Below are 22,192 nucleotides of genomic sequence, written 5' to 3'. Positions count from 1 at the left end.
ATTTACTTCAATGTACTACCACACAGCCGTTCAGTTTGAAGTGGATTCTCTCTAGAAATCTACAAACTCAAAGGGGAAAAAATGGCTGGCTGAATACTGATTTCCATGTTTTTGTTTAGCATTTACTGTAACAGTTCCGAGTTGTTCACCTTTGTTTATTTGTGCTTACTGAATTCCAAAGTCTCTACATTTGTTCCTGTTATGGAATTGCTCATAGAAGCAGTTGCAATTTATATCTTATCCTTAGACTGACACAATTTATCTGCTATTGCAACAGTACAAAAATTGGGTGGGTTTCTGAACACAAATGTATTTTAGCCATACAGGACTTCCCTATATTTTGGGCCAAATCCATGCTTTACCAGGCAGCAATAGTTAATGCCTCCAGGACAGTGTTCCTCGCTTAGCTTGACATTTGGCATTAGACTTTCTTAAACTTAATAACAAACACCTTAGGCTTGGGGATCTCAAACCTATCCTGACTTAGAGGCATTAAAACATTTTTCTGGCAAGCAACACATTATTGGGAAGTATTATTTCTGTGGAAATAAGAGCTCTACTTGCTTCTGTTGGATTCTCTTTAAATATTGACATTCTAAAAATTCCAATGAAAAATAAAAAAACCCCAACAAACCCAGTCACTGATGAAATGTACTTCCAATTAATACACGGCCATGTGCTTCCTTAGCTGCCTCTACATTTTATGTAAGCTTCTCATAACATGTCCTTACTTCCCCTGGCTCTTGGGCTAGCTTGCTCTGGAGAGCATGGTGAGGCTATGTCCACTCTGTTTGAGAAAGCGTGAAAATAAACTGTAATTTACTGTCCTGTGATGGCTTGAATGCAGATTAAGGGTACTTACTCCTATGGGAGGCAAAGGATAGACATCAGATTCTTCTTTAATGAAGACCGCAGAAGCTTCCATAAATTTGGCATAATCGGCAGCATACCACACTTTCAGTTCTGTGTGGGGTTCAATTGGCTGTGAATGGAAGAAATCAGCACGTTTACTTGTGCCAGTTTTCCTGTACCAAACAATACTGCGGGTTGGAGGGGTAGGGGTGCGCAATTTATTGTCCTTACCCAAGCTGTACTCTTTGAATCAGCTCAAATTATTGGTAACATCGTTCTGAGATCCAAGCACTTTTTGAGCGTTACTATCCGCTAGGGTTTGACACTTTCACAGTTTCTAAAAGCAGAAATGCCATATACAGAGATTTGGGGGGGGGGGGGGGGGGCAGTAACAGGAGGGGTGCCTCGGCCCTCATGACCTTTGTTCAGTGAGATGTGTTGTCTGTGAGGTCCAGACATCCAGCAGTCCTTCCAGGCAACACCCCATGCCCATTCCTTGATGTCTCAAAGCCCACTGAACACAACACTTAACTACAGGGTACAGGCAAAGGAAAAATGCATCGTGAAAGCACAACAGCTTGGATGCCTCCTGGACGAGTCGCATGGTTGTGTCGTAGTACCCACTGCGCGTGGGTGCAGAGCTGATCACTATGTGGGCTGCAAGTCAAATTTGTGTGTTTCCATGCACTGACTCTGATGTGCCAGACTCACTATACATGTGTTTTACTGCACCTCTGCCCTCCTTTCACTGAAGCCTGCCCACACAGGACTAAGGGAGCCCATAATCTAGTGTTTCCCGTCCAGCCATGCCTGCCCAAATCTTTCCTTAGACTGGACTATAACCTCCTCTGACAAATACTTTCAGTCAATAATACAGTAAATAGAAGAAGACAGCACTGATTACACTCACTGGCTAAAGATGTATTAGTTATTTAAAAGCAAAGGAGAAAACTAACTTTGGGATCATGATTTACATGACTCCCTGGCCCTGTACACAATTTTCTTAAATTCAGCATTGTTGCAACAGGGGTAGAGCCAATCTGCACTGTACCTGTAGTTTTATTTTAAATAAGCTAAACTTGTGCCACTGAAAAGAACCAGCTAGCCTGGAAGGACTGCAGCTGAGTCTTATTCCACAAAATGTGACATCTTAAAATGCACTTATTTTATAACATTGGTGTTAGATAAGCATAGTAGGTGAAAGTCAACTCAGATTGTGAATGCTGACAGATGACGGGTAACTGCATGTATAATGTTGAAAACTGAACTTCTGAACTCCCAAGCACAAGCCTGCTTGCTAACTACAACCAGTGTGGGTTCGTTGTATGTTTTGATAACACCTGGCCTAAATGTGCTGAATTCTCCACTCAATAAAGGACATGAGGCAGAGCCACTAACTAGGAGGCTGATCAGGCATCGTGCTCCTGCATATAGTCTATTTAGATGGAGAAAACCAAGCCTCAGGGAGCTTTGCAGGGACAAATGCCTGGGGATGCACTGGGACCTTGGCCAGTGACACCTGAAACTGGTACCCAGAAACAGCTGCACAGCATGATACTGTCATGACTTTCTGCCCAGCATTCCTGGACCAGTGGCAATCTCCTCTGTGGGAAGCTGAGACCCAGTCATCCATGTGACTTTGGAGGGAGAGCAAGTGCATCAGTGTGTGAAATAGTCAAGTAAGGTAACAGTAAAACTGAGATTAAACACCAGTATCCAAATCCATTACTAGTTGTCATTTATTGTGTCTCAGAGTCTGAGAACTGTCTCAAAAACACTTAAGAGAAAGCTATGGTAGCACCCATGTGAAACTCCTGTGATCAGACAGACAGCAAGCATGGATCACTTTTATCCCCTCACAATTCTATAATTTTTTAAAGCATTTATTTCTAGGACTGCAGTCATTAGATCAGCAAGTACGCCAATGGTGCTGTTAGTATACCACTCACATGTATGCTTTTGTAGCTGCAGTTTCATGTCACTGAAATCCCATCTCTTTGTAAAAACTGAGTAAAGAAGCCAATCCTTCTATTCCCAAATTAACAGACTATATTCAAAATAACTTGAGAAAATATTTTCACAACCAGCCCTAAAGCAGCCTCATGCAGGGCATGCCTAAGTGTAGCAAAAGGCTACCACTTCCACTGAGCAGGACAAAACCTGCAGGATGCCACAGTACCACAAACAATACTAGGACTTTGGAAAAATAAAGCCCAAGTAACTCCCTATGATACACAGCACAGTAAAGGTTCCAAGACACATTCCTAATCCTAAAATACTCTTCATGTCAATATATAGAATGCAACTCTCCATTTGTTCCAATGAGCAGAGTTCTACTAGTTCAATAGTATTTAAATTGTACTGGAAATTGTGAGTTACCAGTCCGTAACTACAACTTCTTAGAAAAGCATTTGTTCATGCTTACCAAATACAGTAGTATTAATCCTCTCAGTTTCACAAGTGCAGCATGCATTTAAGATCAAACTGAAATCTCAAATGGTATGGACTGCATCGGAATCTCAAACGCAGCCTAAACAATGACTCAGATTAGCATATGCTATCTTATGTTGATTTTGGTTTTTTTAAAATAAATATCTTAATATTAATCCAAAAGAAATACTTTATACTGTTATAAAGACTTGGAAGCTGTTAAGTATTATCACTAGTAACTTACTCTCACATCATCACTGTGTGATAAATATTTTTCTCATGTAAAGGTAGAGAAACACACATACCACAGAAACATATGCCAATCCTGGAAACTAAACTGAAATGCTGGATTTTAATCCCACAGTAACTTCTTTTGACTAAATATTCTCTCTTTTTTTTTTAATTTGTAATGTTGCTCACAATGATATACAAGCATTAACTTAAATATTAAAACGTTAAACAATGAATGTTCAACATAAAAATTTCAGTTTCCTAAGTGTACAAAAAAGTCGTGATTACAGCAAATTTTGCCTGAGAAAGTGGCCAAAGCAAAAAACCCCAAAACTGTATGTTCCAGTGTCATTCATAAATAGAGAGTACTTTGTTCTCTCTCCTCCAATGAAGATGCAGTCCAGAATCTCTAACATAAACTGCTAATTTCATGGCAACATTGCAGTATTTTAAGTTCTGCAGTCAAGTCTTCAGACAATGAGCCCAGAAAATAGTTTGAAAAGATTCTGCTTAGCACCCTATTCCTAAGCACCTGGTAACACACTCAGAATACAATGCATGTCCAAAATTGTAATAAACGAAAGGAATGTGTTCATTCTTTCCAGGATGAAGTAGTTTTGAATGTAACAATGCTAGATAATCTCACCACATGCCTATCTGGAACTGAAGAACTTTGCAACATTCAGGTTTAAACAACGCCATCATGAATGGTATTTCTGTTTCCCCCTGCTCAGTTTCTTCACTACCCACAACAGCAGGTATGCATCACCTTTTACTGGAAACCCCCGTACGCTGTTTGCTTTATTACGGATTAAGTGATATAAAAGGTGGTATGTAATAAAGATCTAGTTGGCAGAATATATTCAACCTTTCATCTGTAAAAGAGGGTTAGCCTTTCAGAATTTTTGCCTATGAATTTCCATTTGGATTTTAGGTGAAGCAATGTGGATTTAACTACCTTAACAGTTGTGAAGTAGACTTCTCCACAGTGCTGATAAGCCACAAGGGTCTGTTCTTCTTGGTTCCGGGCTAGCCGGACAAACATCATCCAGTTTCCACAGTCTTCATTGGGAGTGTCCAGAAAGTACTTCCCTCCATCTTTCAATACCTGAAACAAAGGGGGAGGACAGGAGAAAGAACATGATAAAACCAAGTCCTCTATAGACGCACGCTAGTCTTCTTCAACTTGGAATCATGGCTATCAGTTACTTACCCTGTCTTGGTCACACCCCCTTTGAAATCGTGGTTGTTTTGAAATAGATCACTCTTAAAGAATACCAAGTGCAAAAGAAAGTACGAATGAATACCTGTCAAACAGCTACTAAAATAACTGTGGGCCTTTGTATGTATTTCCAGTTTATATTTCATCATTTTTATGTTATATAAAGATAATATTATAAGAACTAAGTGCAGGCAGGTAGAAAGATAAGCTTTATGCCTTAATGTACTTCCTGAGTACTTGATAATCTCAAACTTTAGTGCTGTATTAACACTACCTCTTGCATGGAACAATTGTATAACTTGTGTAATAAGATCAGAGAGGTAACATACAATACAATGGCATTTTAATTGTCTTCTCTTTTTCCCCTTAACAATGCAAAAAGTAAATACAGATGAAGATTTGTGCCAAAAGATCTCTTCCTTTTTGCTTTACTTCATTCTTCCTACACTCCTTTCCAAGAGAATGCCTCTATGAGGCAAACACTCCCAACCTCATACAAGACAGTTGCTTTTCTGCAATATAGTCTTGAACATGGGCAGCTGAAGCTGTACAACAGACGTCAGTACAGCATGTATCTGTTCTACTAAGCATGTAACTGAGCAATTAACTGGAAAAAAAAGTTGTGTTTCCATTGCTTCTGGGAACTATTTTATCTAACTTTGTCATGTTTCCAATGAAAACACCTGCCTGTAGGACAAGTTTGGTCACATACTCGGAACGCTGCTAGGGAGAAGTCAAGGCAGCTACTGCCGTCATGTAGGAAAACTGGGACTCCAGTCTCCTGAAGAAACAGTCCATTCATCTGTTAGAGCTGTGCTTTTATCATTGTATACCTTTAAGCAAACGGGGCTGACTGATAGAGGATAGGGTGTGGTTTACAATGGCTTGGTGAAGAGGAAGGAACTGGGTGCTTAGCTCATCCATGCTCACAAGCTTGTTAGAGAAGTAAGTTTTCTGCATTTGTGAGAACTAAAGTGTCTCATAAAAAGAGAGAAGAAATTTAGTTATGGAGAAGAACAAATCCTCTCTGGTGTCAATATGGCATGAAAATCCCACAGAAGGACAGCGTTGCTTTCCTAGCAGATCACTCACATGACTTCCACGAGCAAATGAAGTTTACAGCGATTACTGAAGCTATTACTTTTGCTCTCAAAGGAAGTTACAGAAGTGTCTGTATCTATGCCTTCCTCCACATCACACAGTATTTTTCAGTCCCAAGCTTCTGCACAAAGCTCAAATGAAAACATAAAGCATGTCACATGACAGCTGCTGGTGGTCCCTCTCTCCTGGGAGGTGAGAAGGCCTGATAAGAAATGCAGGCTCTGGAAGAACTGGGACATGTTGGAAGTCCTGATGGAGGCTGTGGCTTGACCACGGACTTGCGTATGACAGAGGTGTGCCCGGGCATGGCCCTGTGCCGCAAAATGCAAAGACTGGAGCCTAGAGGATTATGATCAACTATTGCTCCCAAGGAATTCCTGTGGGAAAGGATGTGCATGTACATTATGTTTAAGCTAGGCTAGTCCTGAGAGGCCAGCATTTGTGCTCAATAAAATACAAACAATAATGTCACAGCCCAGATGCGCATACAGCAAGGGATGGTACCAGCCCCAAATAACAATCTGACTAAATGAACTGAGTTAGAGCACTGTGTGTCAAGGTTTATACATGATCACATCATTAAAAGTGCTTCCCCATCCCTGGCACTGTTCCTCCCTACTAAGCAGGTGCCTTAGTGTATATTTCTGTCACTATTGCTAACTCAGCACACAAACTTAACCCTCCCAGTGGCATGGTGTTAAGCACAAATCCTTTTGTCTCATCTGGGAAGACAATACTATCCTTGGATACTTCCAGTGTCTGTGCTCTGTGAAAAGTTTATTGAGAGTAAATCACCCCGTAAGTGGTAAAACTAGAAAACAGGAAAGCAAAATTCTAGAAAACACAATATACGGGAACATTTTGGTACGTCAGGTTATGCTGTGCTGTCTAGTAATGTGATTTACGTCCATGCATACAGATCAGATGTACAATTGATTAACTAGATCAGACATCAAATTGACTGGTTAAAATACATAAATGCATACGAACTGTTAAAGATACATATGCACTTCATAGTAAGTCACTGGGTTTTTACCTGCAGGACTAGCCTGCTCTCATCATAGCGGGTCAGTTTTGTAGACAGTTGACCGACATAAGGACCAAACTGTGTTCTCTTCTGTATTACTTTCTTTGCAAATACTCCAAGGACTGTGAATAAAAAAAGACCAGTCTAATATTAATATAGACATCACTATTTAGTGTATATTTACAGTTGTGAAAATGGAGCTAAACACAATAGTTCAGAACCCATGAATAGTTCTTCTAGACAAATAACCCACATAAATAATTCTAATGGAAAGAATCTAAAATGGATATAAATATGTATAGACATTTTTTTTAAAAATGGGTATTACGTTGAATACAGAAATGCCTAAAGTACATGACAGGATATTAAACTGAGTATGCAACACAAATGTGTTGATACTCTTCAACCTACAAGCTGATGTTATCATAGTGCTCTGCTTGTTGGCATAATTTACGAGGTTGTTCTCTCCACATATGAGTGGGGAGATCCTATAAAAACACAGCATTAGCTATCTTAATCATTCTAGTTATTCTCCTACCTAATACCAATGGCATAACAAAACAGGAATCTTGTCATTTTCTTTCTGAAATGCAATCTAGGCAGGACTAATTTTACACAGGTAGCTGTCAAAAATTTGCACACTGAAGATCTCATTCCCTTGTTCAAGTCTGGCCATTCAAATTGCCCTGCTCTCAGAAGGTAACTAACAGTCTTTCTATAATATGAACTGAAGATGCTGCAGAAGGTAAATTAACCCCCTGTGTTCTTCTGAGTTTCCTGATTTGCATGCTTGGGGAAAAGAAAAAAGTATGTAATAGTGCATGGCTGTTACTGTTAGACACAAATTCAACATTCATTAAACTTGTATTGACTGAACAGAGCTAACTGCTCACAGCTAAATGCCATACCACCTCTGGCTAATATTCTGCCATCAGTCTATGCATCAAAGTTACTAGAAATCAGTCATAAAAAATGGTACCTGAATGTGAGCTTTAGCTGTGCTCAGCTGACAATAAAAGTAGTCTTCATACTGCTAATACCCAACGATTATGTCTTGAGTTATTGATGAAAAGAAGCTAGTATTAGTACTTTTGCCTCCTCTTCCTCAAATGTGTGAAAAGGAGCCAAAATACTTACTCTGCTGGTTTCCAGCTCGCAGCTCCAACACTCGCAAAGTGAGGTAATGAGGTAGGGTGAGACGGGCTCGGCTAGGAATAACCCTATCTTTAGCCTTGATGAGTGGTCCGTGGAGTCTGCATTCTCCTATAAGGCTTTTACCGCAATCTTCACACCCTACAAATCCAGAAAAGGGAACCTGTTACTAAGAAGGATGTACCGCTCTCCAATTTAGTCTCTTTAATGTTGTCACCTTGAGAACACGTCTTGAATTACCAGTGCTTTTCTTCACACCACTGTTCCACATTAGGTAGTGAAAAGATAATCTGCAAGCCAAAACTGAACTAAGTTTGAAATAACACCTCCAGTTTGTGGATTCCCTCCTGTGCAAATTGGCGGGTCCTGACCTCCAAATATTTATACGCATGTTCATTTGAAGGTGTCGCAAACTGTGCCTTTGAAGACTAGGATGGCAGCAAAAATGGAGCCCACAACACGCACACCTATAAATCAAGGTGCATATATTTATACAGAAATGAGAAGGGCAAAGTTGCTAGTAATAACCAAGGTAATTTTTGCAGAGATCCAGGGAGTACAAGAAAGATTACTGTGACTTTGTGAGCCTGCACAGACCATTCTCAGAAGACGAGACCCTTGGTGTACCACGAAAAATTAGTATGACGGGTCTTACAGTTACAACTCAGTTGATAATCACGCAAGGGCAACCCCCTCATAGACTGTGCTGCCTGTGGAAGTAAGCAAAAGGGGTATGCCACATGTTCACCATAATGACATCTGCAGGCTGAACACACGAACCATCCAAAGAAGTCGTTAAGGAGAAATGCGTGTCTGCAAACTGACTCTCCCCCAGCACAGCAAGATATTTTTGGTTCAGCGTAGCTCAAACTGGTTGTCAGGGAAACCCTTACGGAACAGCGAAACAACTGAGCAATGAGACTCTCCAGCAGAAGGTCATCCCAGCACTGGTGTCACACAGGGCGATGGGAAAAAGGGGACTTCTTGCACAAAACCTTTTTATAGACAGTAGAAACCAAACCAGTGAGCCAGCAACGCTTTACAACTGAGTTAAAAGGAAAAGCTGATATTGGTCATCCATGACTACCTCTTTTTGTTTTACTTCTGAAAACTCTGCTGAGCAAGTCTATTCAGCAAGTGACAATAAGAAGCAGAGGACAGGAGCCAGAACGGCCAAGAGAGTCCAAGAGAGCCATGGGATGCTGTAGCATAGACTGGGGCAGGAGAGATGAGGCTTCACCACAGACGGGCTCATAGCCAAAGAAAGGTCAAGAGAAGCGTAAGGGCTCAGGTGACACCACCTGGAGGGACATCAGAGATGGTGTTTGAGAAAGGACAGCAGCACCACAAATGCCAGATTCAGGGCAGCTCAAAAAGGTTTCAGTTTGTAAACACAAGTAGGCACTTGACTAAATTACACGCCTCAAGAGCTTAGTCCAAAACCTCCACAAATAGGCCTAACGTGTTCCTGCTGAGTTCTTTGGGATACCCCACCAACCCTAACTGAGGAGGTACACTTACACGTTGGTCAGGCTGCGGGCACTGCAGTAGTCCATATTTTTCTATAATTTGGGGACCATGTAGAAGTTTTGCCATGGCTTGCAGACTGTACACCTGCACTATGAACAGTTGAAATACATTATTTTTTTTTTGCTAGCACTATGGACAAAGGACACGCCACTCTACAGCCATCACTTAAAATGCACAAAAAATAAAAACCACAGCTGCAAAGCAGATTTTTCTTGTACCTGGAAGTCCTTTACAGCTAGACGGCAAGAAAAAAAAATATTTTCTTGGTGATTTAACTTAAACTGACTTTTAAGTGAATTCCCAATGATCTGTGTCTTCTGGGGGCAACAAAATTTTAAGTGTTTCCTGAGCTTACCTAGAATAATAGTGACTTTGTCTCAAGTCGAACAGCTCCTGCTTGGAGAGTTGTCGTATGCAAACTGCCGAAAAACATTACCAAAAGCATAATAGAGACAAAGAACCACTGTTAGAGGGAGGATGTATCTAATCATAAAGTACACGACCTTATCAACCTATGCCATGCCTCTGTGATTCATCACTCCTGAGCAAACCTTCCAGCTGCCCTGGGGCAATGCCCACCGCAGAGGCCCCAGGGTGGGCAGCTCACAGGAAGGCTGGAAAGGGAAAAAAGGGTCTCCGTGAACTGGCCTCCAAATTCAGCGCTAGTGCCCCATTACCAGACCCCCATCAGTCCTCCAGATCCCAGATATAAGGTCTGAAACTACTCACTCAGGTAGTGTGGGTGCTGGGAAGGCATTCCTCCAAAATCAGGCACCGATTTGCATCCGAACGGGTGCCGACCATTCCACCAAGTTTCGTGGCCTCAGAGAGGGCTCCTCACCTGGCACACCTCACTGGCAGGATGAAACCATCAGCTAGCACCGAATGAAATTAGCTGCAGTGCTGGAAGTGGCTTTTAAGCACCTTGCTAGTATGGCTTGGGATTCTGAATGGGTGCATGGCACCTTGAAATATCCAGAGCTGCCCAAGGCTTGTTCTAGGATTTTCTGTTTCATTACATGGTGTATGAAGATAACTAGATGACTTATTTAACAGGTGTCTCAGAATTACATTCACTACACAGTATTTCTGACCCTACACCAGCATGTTAGTAGCCTGACTCTGAATTTATTGCACACTAAAAATTACCAGGTGTAGCAGAAACACAGGAGTGGACTGCTGTCAATATAATGTTAGGGATTACTCTGGGGAATGGGGGTCTTTGTAATTTCTTCCCCCCCAAACTAACAGCACAAAACTGTCAAGTTCACATTCTTCCTCAAAGATAAATACAGACCAAGTCATGATCTTTTGTATTTCAATGCTAAATTACTGATGCCATTGGCAAAGGAATGTATGCATTAACCATAGGTGCAGCATGGCACTGGTTTGCAAAGCTCACACAGATTATATGCCTCCTTTTAACTTGGCTGCTTAAGTAAAATGTAATTTTTTCAGCAACAGCCTCAGAATACACTCTAACTTGTTCTGAAATACGGAGCATCCAGCTATGGAAACAACACACACTTTATCATATCAGCACCAGGAATGAAATACACTTGGTTAGAAAAATCACTTTCTGTGAAGAAGATTTTTCTGCTTTTTGTTAGGCACTTCAGTACCTCACTTGATGCTTTTACAGTTTCCCTGCTTTCTTAAATTGTATTTACACAAACAAAATTAACGGATCCAACGTCATGTTTACAGGAATGCTTGATAATGTGCAAGCATGTTCCTCTGCTCTGCTGTGATTTAGATGAGTAGGCAACAAAAAGAAATAAACAAGATCCACAGAAGTTACAAGCTGTCAAAAACCAGACCGTGTCATTTAGTGTATCTTTAGAGCAGCAGTGCTATATTGTCCCCTAGAGGGTACCTCTCTGTTCTTTCTCTGTGTCTTTGCAATGATTCTGAAAAAGTTCCAAATAATGCCTTTTTTATCTATCTGTAGATAAAACTACTCAAGCTTAATAGATCTTGTAGCTGGTAAGAGTTTTATTTTGCTGAACTCCACTGCAGCAGTGGGGAGGCACACAACAGAAGAGCCCAGCACGGGTGCAGGGGCAGACTCTGACCAGGTTGCGGGTACGCAGCCACCACCTTACCACACGGACGAGGTGCTCTCGTCCTTGCAAAGCACCGCTGGATGGGCTAAGAGAAGGGGACATCTCCTGTACACTCCTAGCCTGGTACCCCTGTATCTGAACACATCTGCTCCCAGTTCTGCCCAGCCACTGGGAGGCATGGTTGGCAGCCACGGCTTTCTCCTGCTCTTTGGGTCACTGGAAAAATAACTCCCACTGGCTGCAGGAGGCACTCCCACAACATGGGCTGACCAAAACACTGACAGTCGTGTTCCCTGAGTGGAGAATGATCTGTGAATGTGGCTCACCTGTACTGTCCTCACCGTGCTGGCACTTCTCCCCAGTCTAGGTCTTGGTCTAGGTGACAGCTCTCCTTTGCTGCAGACTACAGCCTGGCAGCCTCAGCGGCCAGCTTGCCTTGTCCTCCAGATGGCTCTGGGGCCGACCATGCTGCACAGCGACAAGCTCCTGAGCCCAGCGTTAGCCAAGCTGCCGTGGCGGCTCGGGCAGGCTGGACTTGAGCACAGTTAACAAACTCGAGTTTCCAAAACAGCAGCACCGTCCAAGCGCCGTGCCACCCCCACAGGCACAAGCCCGTCCTCGGGGAGAGCTCATTAGCGTGGGCAAGGAGCCACAGGCTGCGGTTACACAAAGTCCGGCTGCAGAGATAACAGGAGCTATACATAGCCATACTAGGAACTGCAATCACTGTTGTGATAGCTCGAACATACCACCAGCTACTTAACCAATCAGTGGCAGAACATCACTTTTAAAAATCAGTTTGCTAATAACTAGATGCCTATCTGGCAGTCCTTCCTGCGTTTTCTCCAACCTCTACTTTCAAGCGAGACTTTACAGTACCTGAACACTTCAGTGGACCACAAGATGCCTGAGGTATGACGTATGTACCCTGTGAAGGCACAGGTAAATCATTCCCTTTAAAATGTCCGCTTTGAGCAAGATGGCCCATGAGAAACAATCATCAGCTGAGCAGCACTCAACATTTGCTGTGTTGTTTTGCAGCATTAGAATTAGCTCCCGTGTGCAGAAGGGAACAAAGATCAGTGTACACAGCAGTCCAAATCCTAACCTAATTACAATCATAAGATTTGCATAGCAAACACCGGTAATTTATCCCAGAGTAAAACCGTAGTGCTCCGTTAGTCTTGTACAGCTTGCATGTAGAGGAACGCTGCAAAAATACCTTGTGGACATTTTTTGTCTAAGACACACTGCATGTGAAGTATGCCGGTCTTGGTGGTTCTTACACAAAGGCACATGAGCTTTTCCTGCCATGTGGTCTGCCCTGCAAAGCTCCTTGCTGGGAAAGCTTCAAAACCTTGTTCTACAATACAATTTATTTGGCAAAAAATTCAAAGTACTCAATTAGCAAACAGTTCATCCCAAGATATTATCCCATTACTTGGGCCACTGCCACACATCTCCTCTGTAAAAAATGTTTGTGAAAGAAGCCTTACATGTCATAAGTTTGGTGTGCAAAGAGCATTTACAAAGGAGCTGAAGCTCTTAACTGATTAATAATTCATCCTACTTATATTTTAGTAAAATAGAACTTGTTATAATTACCAGAATTCCGAATGATTTTATTCAAATCCCATTAACCTCTGATATTCTGTCATGCGAAATTTTCTACTAGCGATCTTCACTTTTTCACTGTAATAACCGATACCTAGTCCAACTAGTCCAATAGAAAAACAGGTGAACATTTCTTCAATGTCTCCTTTTCATGTTTCTTCTACCTCATACAACAAAACCTTGTATTAGCAGAATTTTACCTGCTCAGCTCTGCATGGAAAAAAGGTGAAGGAAAAAAAAAAAATTGGGAAAACACACTCCAGGCTGACTTTCTAATCATAATTGCTCACCTGAACAAAGACTGAAAACTTGCACTTTCATGCACCACACAGCGTATTAGTTGAGAAGCAGGTATTGTATTTTCCATAACCCTGCACTCAAAATAACAACCCCCCCAAAAAAGAAGGGGGGCAGAGGAGGGGAAGAGACTTATTCCTAAGTGCTTGAGTGGGAAACTTCCAGTAGATTTCAAGCAGTGAGTTCCCATGTCTTTGACACACTGAGACCCTGAAGCCTCACAGTCTGGTGGCACCAGCACAGACATCGTGGAACATGCTACTGGGGCAACATCAGCTCCCTTACCAAGGCCTTGTGCTGCCGACTGCCATCTCTGGGCTTGCAGGCAAGTGGACCACAGCCCCTGTGATGCTGGTGGAGGGGGAGGAAGAGCCTGGTCCTGCACATGGGTGAGCAGCACCCCACAAGTAAATGCCTATGCCTCTTTTGGGGTTGCCTTTCCCCAGGGAAGAGAACAATAGGTGGTTTGCAAACATCGCAGCAATCATCCTTAACATTAAACATATTGACAGGCACACGACCTCACTACTAAAATGTAAAACTTAAAAAATTACTTACTACATTTGGAGACAGAAACAGAGAAATATAAGAGCAAACATGACTTACTGCCACCCCATATGTTCAGTCAAACCAGCAGGTCAAGCTAATTCCTTAGAAGTGGGACCCAGCACTGCAGATGAGCCCAGCCCTCAGGCATCCTGACCCAGCCACTGATTTGCAGTGGCTCTTTCCCTCACCTCACCTCCATCGAGCCCCTGTCTTTATTCCCAAGAGGAAAGAAGATCCAGAGGCACAGTACATCCTCGGGTCTCCAGCAGTGGGAGATCATCCATCAAGGCACTAGTTCCTGCCTCACAGCAGTACAATCCTGTCCAGCACAGCTGTTCTTAGGGAAGGACGCCTCTAGAAGGGAGGCTCAACACTTACCTGACTGTAAAGAAATCTTCTAACACAAAGCACGCATGCATTTTCCTGACAGACACAAGTTCCAGTATGTAAACTCTACAGAACTCCAGAACTATTTGTTATACAAACATATAAAAGATAACAACAACTACGATGCATTACTAGTTCCTAATACGGAGTAATCATGATGACAGTCAAGCACATCTGGGAACAGTAAGCTTTTTGCTTGTTGATTATGAAGCTGTTGACAACAGGCACAGCCACAAGGAATTTAACCAGCTTACCATAAAAAGTCATCCTCCCACCAATCCCAATGAGGCTTTCTACTGTGCTCCTTCCATCTAGCAAATCTTAAGAGCAAAACAGTTAGAGAAGCCTCAAATGCACAGCCAGGCTGTGAAATTCCGCAATGTCACTGCACACAGCAGCTTCAGCAGGTTCCCAAAAAGCTTGCGCAGAATAAGGATACCTGTGCTATGCTGTATCTTGCAAACTTCTCAGCTAGGAGGAAAGAAAAAATTACCTTCACTGTTCGAACACCTGAAAGGGCAGTAACTTATAAAACTTTCCTGCAAACTTACAGAAAAAACCCCAAACCAAGCAAACCAAACAGCAGGGAAAGTATGTAGGTGTGTTTATCAAGTTTAACTTCACCCTGCAGTCTGAGCAACCAGTTTATCAAAGTTCTTGGTAGGTTCATTCATCTAAAAATGACTTGAGATCAAAGCATTGATTGATTGATTGAAAGCTCATTTTAAAAAATAATCTTTTTCTGGTTATTCCTGGCACTAAAATGTACGTGTCACATTTCTGGTACACCACATGGGGTTTGGTTGCTATCAGAACCCATATAGATAATGAGCACAGTTCAAGTGAAGTCACCTCCCGCAGTTTACGTGTAAGAGCTTCTTATCAGCATAGAGACTTCTCACATTGCTGAAAGCTGAATACATTTCAAAGAATCAAACTGAAAAATGCAGTTGGATTTTTGGTGGGGTTTTTTTTTTCCTTCTCTCCCTCTCCCTCCACTGGCTTGGCATGAAGTCATAAAACTGGATCCAGAAACAGGGAAAAAGGTTAACAGCAAATTCACAGAAACAACTACTATTTTTTTTGTGAGAAACAGCCCCAGTCAGCATAGGCTCATCCTACAAAATGCCCAGCAAAAGCTTCCTGAGAGCCAAGCCTTCCTGTTGCACTCTGTCCATCTCCCCCAGCAGCCAGCAGCAGCTGGTCCTGGTGCAAGGCTGTGGCTCCTTGGCTGTGACACTTTGCTTTAAGTCTTCACTAGTGCTGTCCAAACTGCACTGCTTCCATGTTGCAGGCAGCAAAACTAAAATCCCTCCGTGTCCACAGAAATACAGACAGCCATCAAAAGTCATATTCCAACTGCTCATAGGCATCCTATGGTTCCTGGGCCACATGCTGGACCCCCTAATCTACAACTCCCACAGCACTAGTTTTAACTCCCACAGCAAAAGCAGCTTTAGCTGGTCTCAAGCATTTTTCTTTTGGGGAGATCTTTGGCAGGCTTTAAATGATTTGATTTATTCTAGTGTCAGGCCTTTCAGCAGATGTTAATGCTACTGCTGCAATTTAACACAGACACCAGCATCTTCCATCTTTGTTCTAGCAGAAAAATTCACAAGCACGTATGTCTTCCTAAACACAGGTATGTATAAATACACATGCACACAACCACACACACCATGAAGTGCAGTAATACAGTTGGCTGTTTTATACATGGCAGGTCAACACCATGGTTTCAATTCTGATAAACGAAGTGCAGCAATTGTAATGACTAATGCTTAGTATTAATTAGTTGAAAGATTTCCAAGCCCTACAACATTCCCTTAAAAGGAAACCTTAGACTGGGTCTCTCTCTCCTTCACTGAACTTGGTTGCTACTGGCCACCAAGTCCAGATATCATGTGGAGGAGACTGGTGGAGGGCTCAGTGGCAAAAGACACTTTCGGAAACAAGCCCAAATCAATTCTCACTCTTCCACTCATGACACAGCTTTGAACGTGGACTTGTGGAAACTCTCCCATCAAAGGTGCTAGTGGCTGGGATATATTTCCAGCTGATTACTGGTAGAAAGAACCAGGCAGGTAGACATGCTTTGGAGAAGGAAATGTGAGTTTGCTGTAGGATGCAATGAGGAAGCCTGGCACGACAGAGTGAAGAGATGCTGTATTCATCCTGTGGCTGGAGAAATTGAGGTCTTTATAACAATATGAAGCAAGCTACATCTAGTGGGAATAAAAGCGCAGTGTGGAAACCATAGGACCGACTTCTGTGGGTAGAAGTTCATACATATAGCCCTACTGATGTGCGAGTAGCCACGTTATGAAAGAAGGAAGTCCATGTGGAGAAGTGAATACACAGACACTTAGGCCTGCTGGGGGCTGAGACGTTGGATGGCCAATCCTGAAAGAACACTCCAATCCATATTATGTTCTAAGTCTGAAAAAATCCGGAAAATCAGTTAACTTCCTCAGTGAACTGTCCAAACCTCTTACAGGTATTCCAATTCACCCAAGAAAATAAAACAAAAAAAATTTACTCATGAAACATAAAGCATATATTTAAAATACTGAAATGTAGGAATCATCTTTTAAAAGCGTTGGTTTTTGTAAATGAATGGGCATTAACAGCTTAGCAGAACAGCTTTAGTTCTTACTAAGCATCACCTTCACAACAGAGGATACAGCCAACAACTCCTGTTATTTGCTTGATTTCCAACATGTAAAGGATGTTTGATTCCCAGCTTCTCTGGGTACAAAACAGGTAGGAATGCCTCATCCTTAGCCTTTATTATCCTGTTAAATTATTCTCCTCTTTTAAGGCATGAAGTGATTTATTTAAAAAACTGTAAACATTGGTAAGCTCTGCTGTTGAACAGACACAAAAACGTATTTCTATGAAATAAATACTCACATGCAGATGTCATACCTGTGTTTCCATTTGCTTGCTCTCTTTTTTTCTGAGATCCAATAGGTACTTCTTTTTTCTACTCTAAAGACTTTAAACGGGAACCATAAGGTAACTACCTAATGTCTTGACTGATGCTGTACTAAAGAAATTATGTCCACCTGAGCTTCTTTAACAAACTAATGAAGAAAGAATAATAAAATAGGCAGATTGGGCAGCCGTATAGTACATTTCCCTTAACATAACTACTCTCCTCAGGTGTAAGGACAGCCTTCAGTCTAGTTCTCCAAAACAAAGTATGCGATTAGAGAGTATTATTGAAGAATTGCATCTGAGAGTTGCAAAAATTTGTGGGTTTAGAAAAAAATGCAGATTTCTTCTGCAGATGAAGCACTCTAATTCAGATTATAATGTACCTCCATAAAGCCCTATTTATTCTTCTGTTGGCAGTCATCTCTGTTTGAGATGAAATAAAATCCAAACATTTTTTCTATGTTTCTGATTAATTTGTAGTTTCTTTAAACTATTTCCGAAAGTCACAAAAATAAAAATAACCGTAGTCTCTATTACTAGAATCTAAGAAGCAACCTTGCAAAGCAAAGATCACAAATAATTTGCTCCCATTTTCATATGTTCCTAGCTTGAAGAACAAGATCAACAGATGGTAAACACATCACCTTGGGGGAAATACACCATTCCTCAGATACTTATTTGTATAACCCTGGTCATTTAACATGCATATTTAGTTAGAGCTGTGTATAATCACATAACCAGGTTTGTATTGGGTGTCTCTTACTCTGTGGATTGGAATTCAATTATTTTATACTCCTTCCACTTCAAAATTGCCTATAGGTCACAATAATACTAGTATTTTATAAAGATCCCTGATGTTAGAAGAGGCAAAAGGACAACTGCTTGCCAAAACATCCCCATGCACTTCCCTACACACATCTGGCTAAGCACCCTCCAGTCCAGTAAGTTAAACATAATACACACTGCCTTGCCTTATCACCCAAGTAACCGAGAAAAATGCCACCTTCTGTGTCACACATGAATCATCTACTTTCTTCTCCATTACACTAACTAAAAAAAGCTCTCACCAACACAGCTTTCCACAATCGTAATTCTTCTCTATTTACACCACTGTAACTACCCAGAAACCCTCATCAGTCAACATTTTAATAACAAATCCAGATTACCGCATTAAAATGACCTACAAGTGTATCTCCTTTCGAACTTAAATTAATAACTTTAAATAAATAAATAAATAAATAAAACAACTTTAAATTAGCTTTAGCTTTAAATTCTAGTGGCTTCCTGTGCCTGTCATGTATAAATATACTTAAGTGATGCCAAAAAAGACTTGACAAATTTGAATAACAAGTATGACAACAGAGCCCACAAACATCAGTATCAGCCTGCTTGTGCTCAGTATTTTTACATTTTTGTCAAAATCATAAATGCATTTGCATTTTTTGTTTTTCCCTCTGAAAATCTTGGAAACTTAAAGACAGAAGCCACAAGCAAAAATGCTGGCGCTCTACAGTTAAGCAATGTATTTTCACTTTCAGGATCACAAAGTATTTTAAAGAAAGCACATTTGCATATGGAGTGCCAACGCTTCCAAGAAAAACAGGTAAGTTATCTGCTGCAGAGAAGAGCAAAATGAGACAAAACTAGTAAGACTGCTGGCTCAAAGTCACTCAGAAAAAGTGCCAGAGTGAGGAACACAAACTACCCCGATAAAATGTGAAAACTTCCCAAGCACTTCCCCTGAAACTAGGGAGACTATCAAGGGCTTTCAAACAACTGCACACGTGCACAGACACTTTTAATCAGGTTTGCAACACAAACCCAGCAACTCCTACTGTCATGTAAGAAGGCGGCAGCACTATGGCAATTATTCTGTTTGGAGCTTGCCCTTACACTCATACTGACAAAGGAAGAAATGACATTACTTAACTTTTTTTCTGCAGTCATAAATGGGCCACACCTGAAAGTTATAGCTGCATGAGCTCAGAATCTTTTGCTTCAGTCACCACAGAAACTAATGCAGAAACTGGCAATTTGTTCTCCTGTTTTCAGTAGAAAATTTACATATGAATTACACACTGAATTCCTTTGGTCTGATAAAACTGTTCTGGACTCACATGAAGAAAATACTGCTGCTTCATTATCATCCTCCTCTTGCTATTCTTTGCCATCTTTACAAAAAAAACTGTAATCTAAATGCAGAAAGTAGTGGTAAGTCCATCTCTTGCCTTAAGTCTATGCATAGAAACAGAGGTTTAGAAATATATCCTTACATTTCAAGGGATTTTAGATTCCCAGATTTTCTGTCAGACAGGCCTGCTTGCTAGGCACTGACTTGTGTGAAGTATTAACGCAGCAACTTGTACCAGTCAAGAAATCATCTGAGGCAATTCAGCTGACTCTCAAGGACATAAAAAATTGCATAGAATAGCCTACATAAATGACTGATGTTCAGGACTTGACTGCAAGTCCCAAATACCAAATTATTTCCTATTACTTTTCATATTCACTAATTACCATTAGATAAAGAACAAAGGGACGTACACAGAGGCTAGAAAGAGCACAAGAGTCACTTGGGTGTTTCCCATAACAGGATACAACTCAAACACTGTTTTTGCACCCGAGAACACAAATGCAAACATTTGATAATCTCACTACATATGGGAAAACAAAACAATTCTTACCTTATTTAAAATGGCATTTTTAATAAAAAGTCAGGCTATGCTAGTACAAGGTGGCAGGAACCATGCCGTCCTCCTCCGGCAGACGCTTCCAAATGTCCCTGTGTTCAACTAAGTCTAACTGCGCGGTTTTGTTTCCCCGGGAGGACCCATTCAGCACCATGTGCTCCTTTTCAGCTGTCAATAAACAGAAGCGGTGAATTCCCCAGCGCTTCACAAAGCTAGTTAGGCATAGCCATTCATTTCTTCAGGAAAACAGGGCATTGATTTCAGCAAATTCCCAGGGAGCAGCTACAACAAAGAGATCAAAGATCCACCTCCTTTCCTGCGTGGCTTTGGCCGTTCGGGCCAAGAGGAGCAGCAACAGGTTTCCCGAAGAGCGGGCTCGAACCCCACCGACCACTGCATGCTCCATTCACGCCCGTCGCCTTCCTACATTCCCGGGACAGCCCCCGGCGCTAACCGTGACAAACCCCTACATTCAGGCAGCATAATATACTGCATGCTAGTTCATCCAAGGATAAAAAGAAAAACAAGCTCCAAGGGAAGTCCGCTGCTTCTCCAACTGGCCAAGCCTCAGTAGCTGCCAGACATTTTATAAACTTTATTTTTTTCCTCAGCTTCTCCACCTAAAACAGTGAAACACCTGCTACCTCAAATTCATCACGCTGAAACGGGATGTTGGCTTTTTCGGTTTATTTCCACAGGCTTGAAGACTTAGCTGCTGGAGTTTGAGGTCTAGCTGCAGCAGCCCTTGTATTGTGCAGCTGTGACATTTTCTTTGTGCAATTGCCCCACACCGCAGCAGTTTTTTTCCTAGGAATCTAAGGGGTTTTGTTCTGGTTTGGTTAGATTTTTTTCTGTTTAATTATACATCTAGTCTTCATTAATGTGACCTGGAACAAGATTTTTAAACCTAGAATATGACCTTGTATTGAACCAAGCATTACTGAAAGACTGTGCTGCAGTCAGGCCTTGGGACTGGGTGGTTAGGCTACATGTCTACTACTAAATAAGCACCAAAGACTTCCCTGGTGCTGAGACCACCTGGCATCAGCTCCACATGTCTAAATGCTCCTCACCTCCTTCTCTTCCCCCCCCTGTCTGGCTACATCCAGTTTCTTACTTGGAACAGAGTAAATGTTATCCCCAAAACACACCTTGGCGTTGCTTGTTAGCATAGGCCAGTACTAAGCCCATGGGCTGGCTCTGTGCTGTTTATTTATATAAAAACAGACATAATGATCTAGAGTCATTTCACATCTGTACAGATTTGCCATGTTATTCTTTAGCGTTCTCCTGTGCACTGACATATTTCCAAGGCACAACCTGGCTGTCACAAAGCCCAGACCACTGGAACCTGGGAAGTCCTCTCTGCGTTGGTACTGCCTCGAGTCTCTTCACACATCTCCTAAGTGAGAAGGCAAACGTCTATCTCTCTAGCACGACCAACTATCACAGGACCCGCCACAGCACAAGCAGTACAATAGTAAGACCAGGGACAGTTAGTCAGGATGACTGATCATTGCATATAAGATAGCTGAGGACACCAAGAAATACAGAACTGCAGAATTATCCGAGTTGCAAGAGACCTGTGGAGATAACTAGCCCAGCCTCTTGTTGAAAGCAGGCCCTTAGGTTAGTGTTACCCAAGGCTCTGCCAAGCCATATCTTGAGTATTTCCACTGTGGAAAATTCCACCATTTCCACGGGCAGCCTATTCCAATGTTTAATCAATCCCATGGTGAAAATGCCCCTTACATCCAGGAGTATCTCCCCTGAAGCAACTTGTGGTCATCACCTCTTGTTCTGTCACAGTGCATGCTGGGGGAAAGAGTGCTTCCACATCCTTCCCCATAACCACCATTTTCGTACTGAAAAACCATGACTAGATCCCTTCAAGCCTTCTCTTCTCCAGGCTGAACACACCCAACTCCTTCAACCTCTACTCAGGTGATAACTTCTCTAACCCGCTGATCATTAGGAAAAGTGTGAGAGAGGTGCTGACACTGAGCTGAAGAGAGAAAAATGAAACTGCCAGGGCGTAAAATAGCTAAAAGATCAAACCAGCTTTAACATCTAAGTACAGCTGCAGAGTCAAGTGATTCTGACCACG

The 22,192-nt window shown here is 41.8% G+C and overlaps 1 protein-coding gene across 9 annotated transcripts in view; it reads right to left on the bottom strand.

Moving 5' to 3' along the window:
- The window catches only part of PLAGL1 (PLAG1 like zinc finger 1), a 50,452-nt gene that overhangs the window by 6,901 nt on the left and 21,359 nt on the right, over nucleotides 1–22,192 (bottom strand). For 6 of the 9 annotated variants that reach the window (XM_056343839.1, XM_056343844.1, XM_056343838.1 and 3 more), the window contains 4 exons: nucleotides 8,001–8,156; nucleotides 6,873–6,985; nucleotides 4,472–4,621; nucleotides 863–982 (listed from right to left, as the gene is read on the bottom strand). In XM_056343839.1, coding sequence (XP_056199814.1) covers nucleotides 863–982; nucleotides 4,472–4,621; nucleotides 6,873–6,985; nucleotides 8,001–8,156 — 539 coding nt within the window. Of the gene's footprint in view, nucleotides 1–862; nucleotides 983–4,471; nucleotides 4,622–6,872; nucleotides 6,986–8,000; nucleotides 8,157–11,937; nucleotides 12,175–20,079; nucleotides 20,254–22,192 lie in introns of those variants that run through there. The other 3 variants (XM_056343843.1, XM_056343846.1, XM_056343847.1) reach the window with 3 other exon arrangements.

This window comes from Falco biarmicus, chromosome 6 (assembly GCF_023638135.1).
Source record: "Falco biarmicus isolate bFalBia1 chromosome 6, bFalBia1.pri, whole genome shotgun sequence".
Taxonomy (NCBI): domain Eukaryota; kingdom Metazoa; phylum Chordata; class Aves; order Falconiformes; family Falconidae; genus Falco; species Falco biarmicus.
This window is presented reverse-complemented; position numbering and strand designations above follow the sequence as displayed.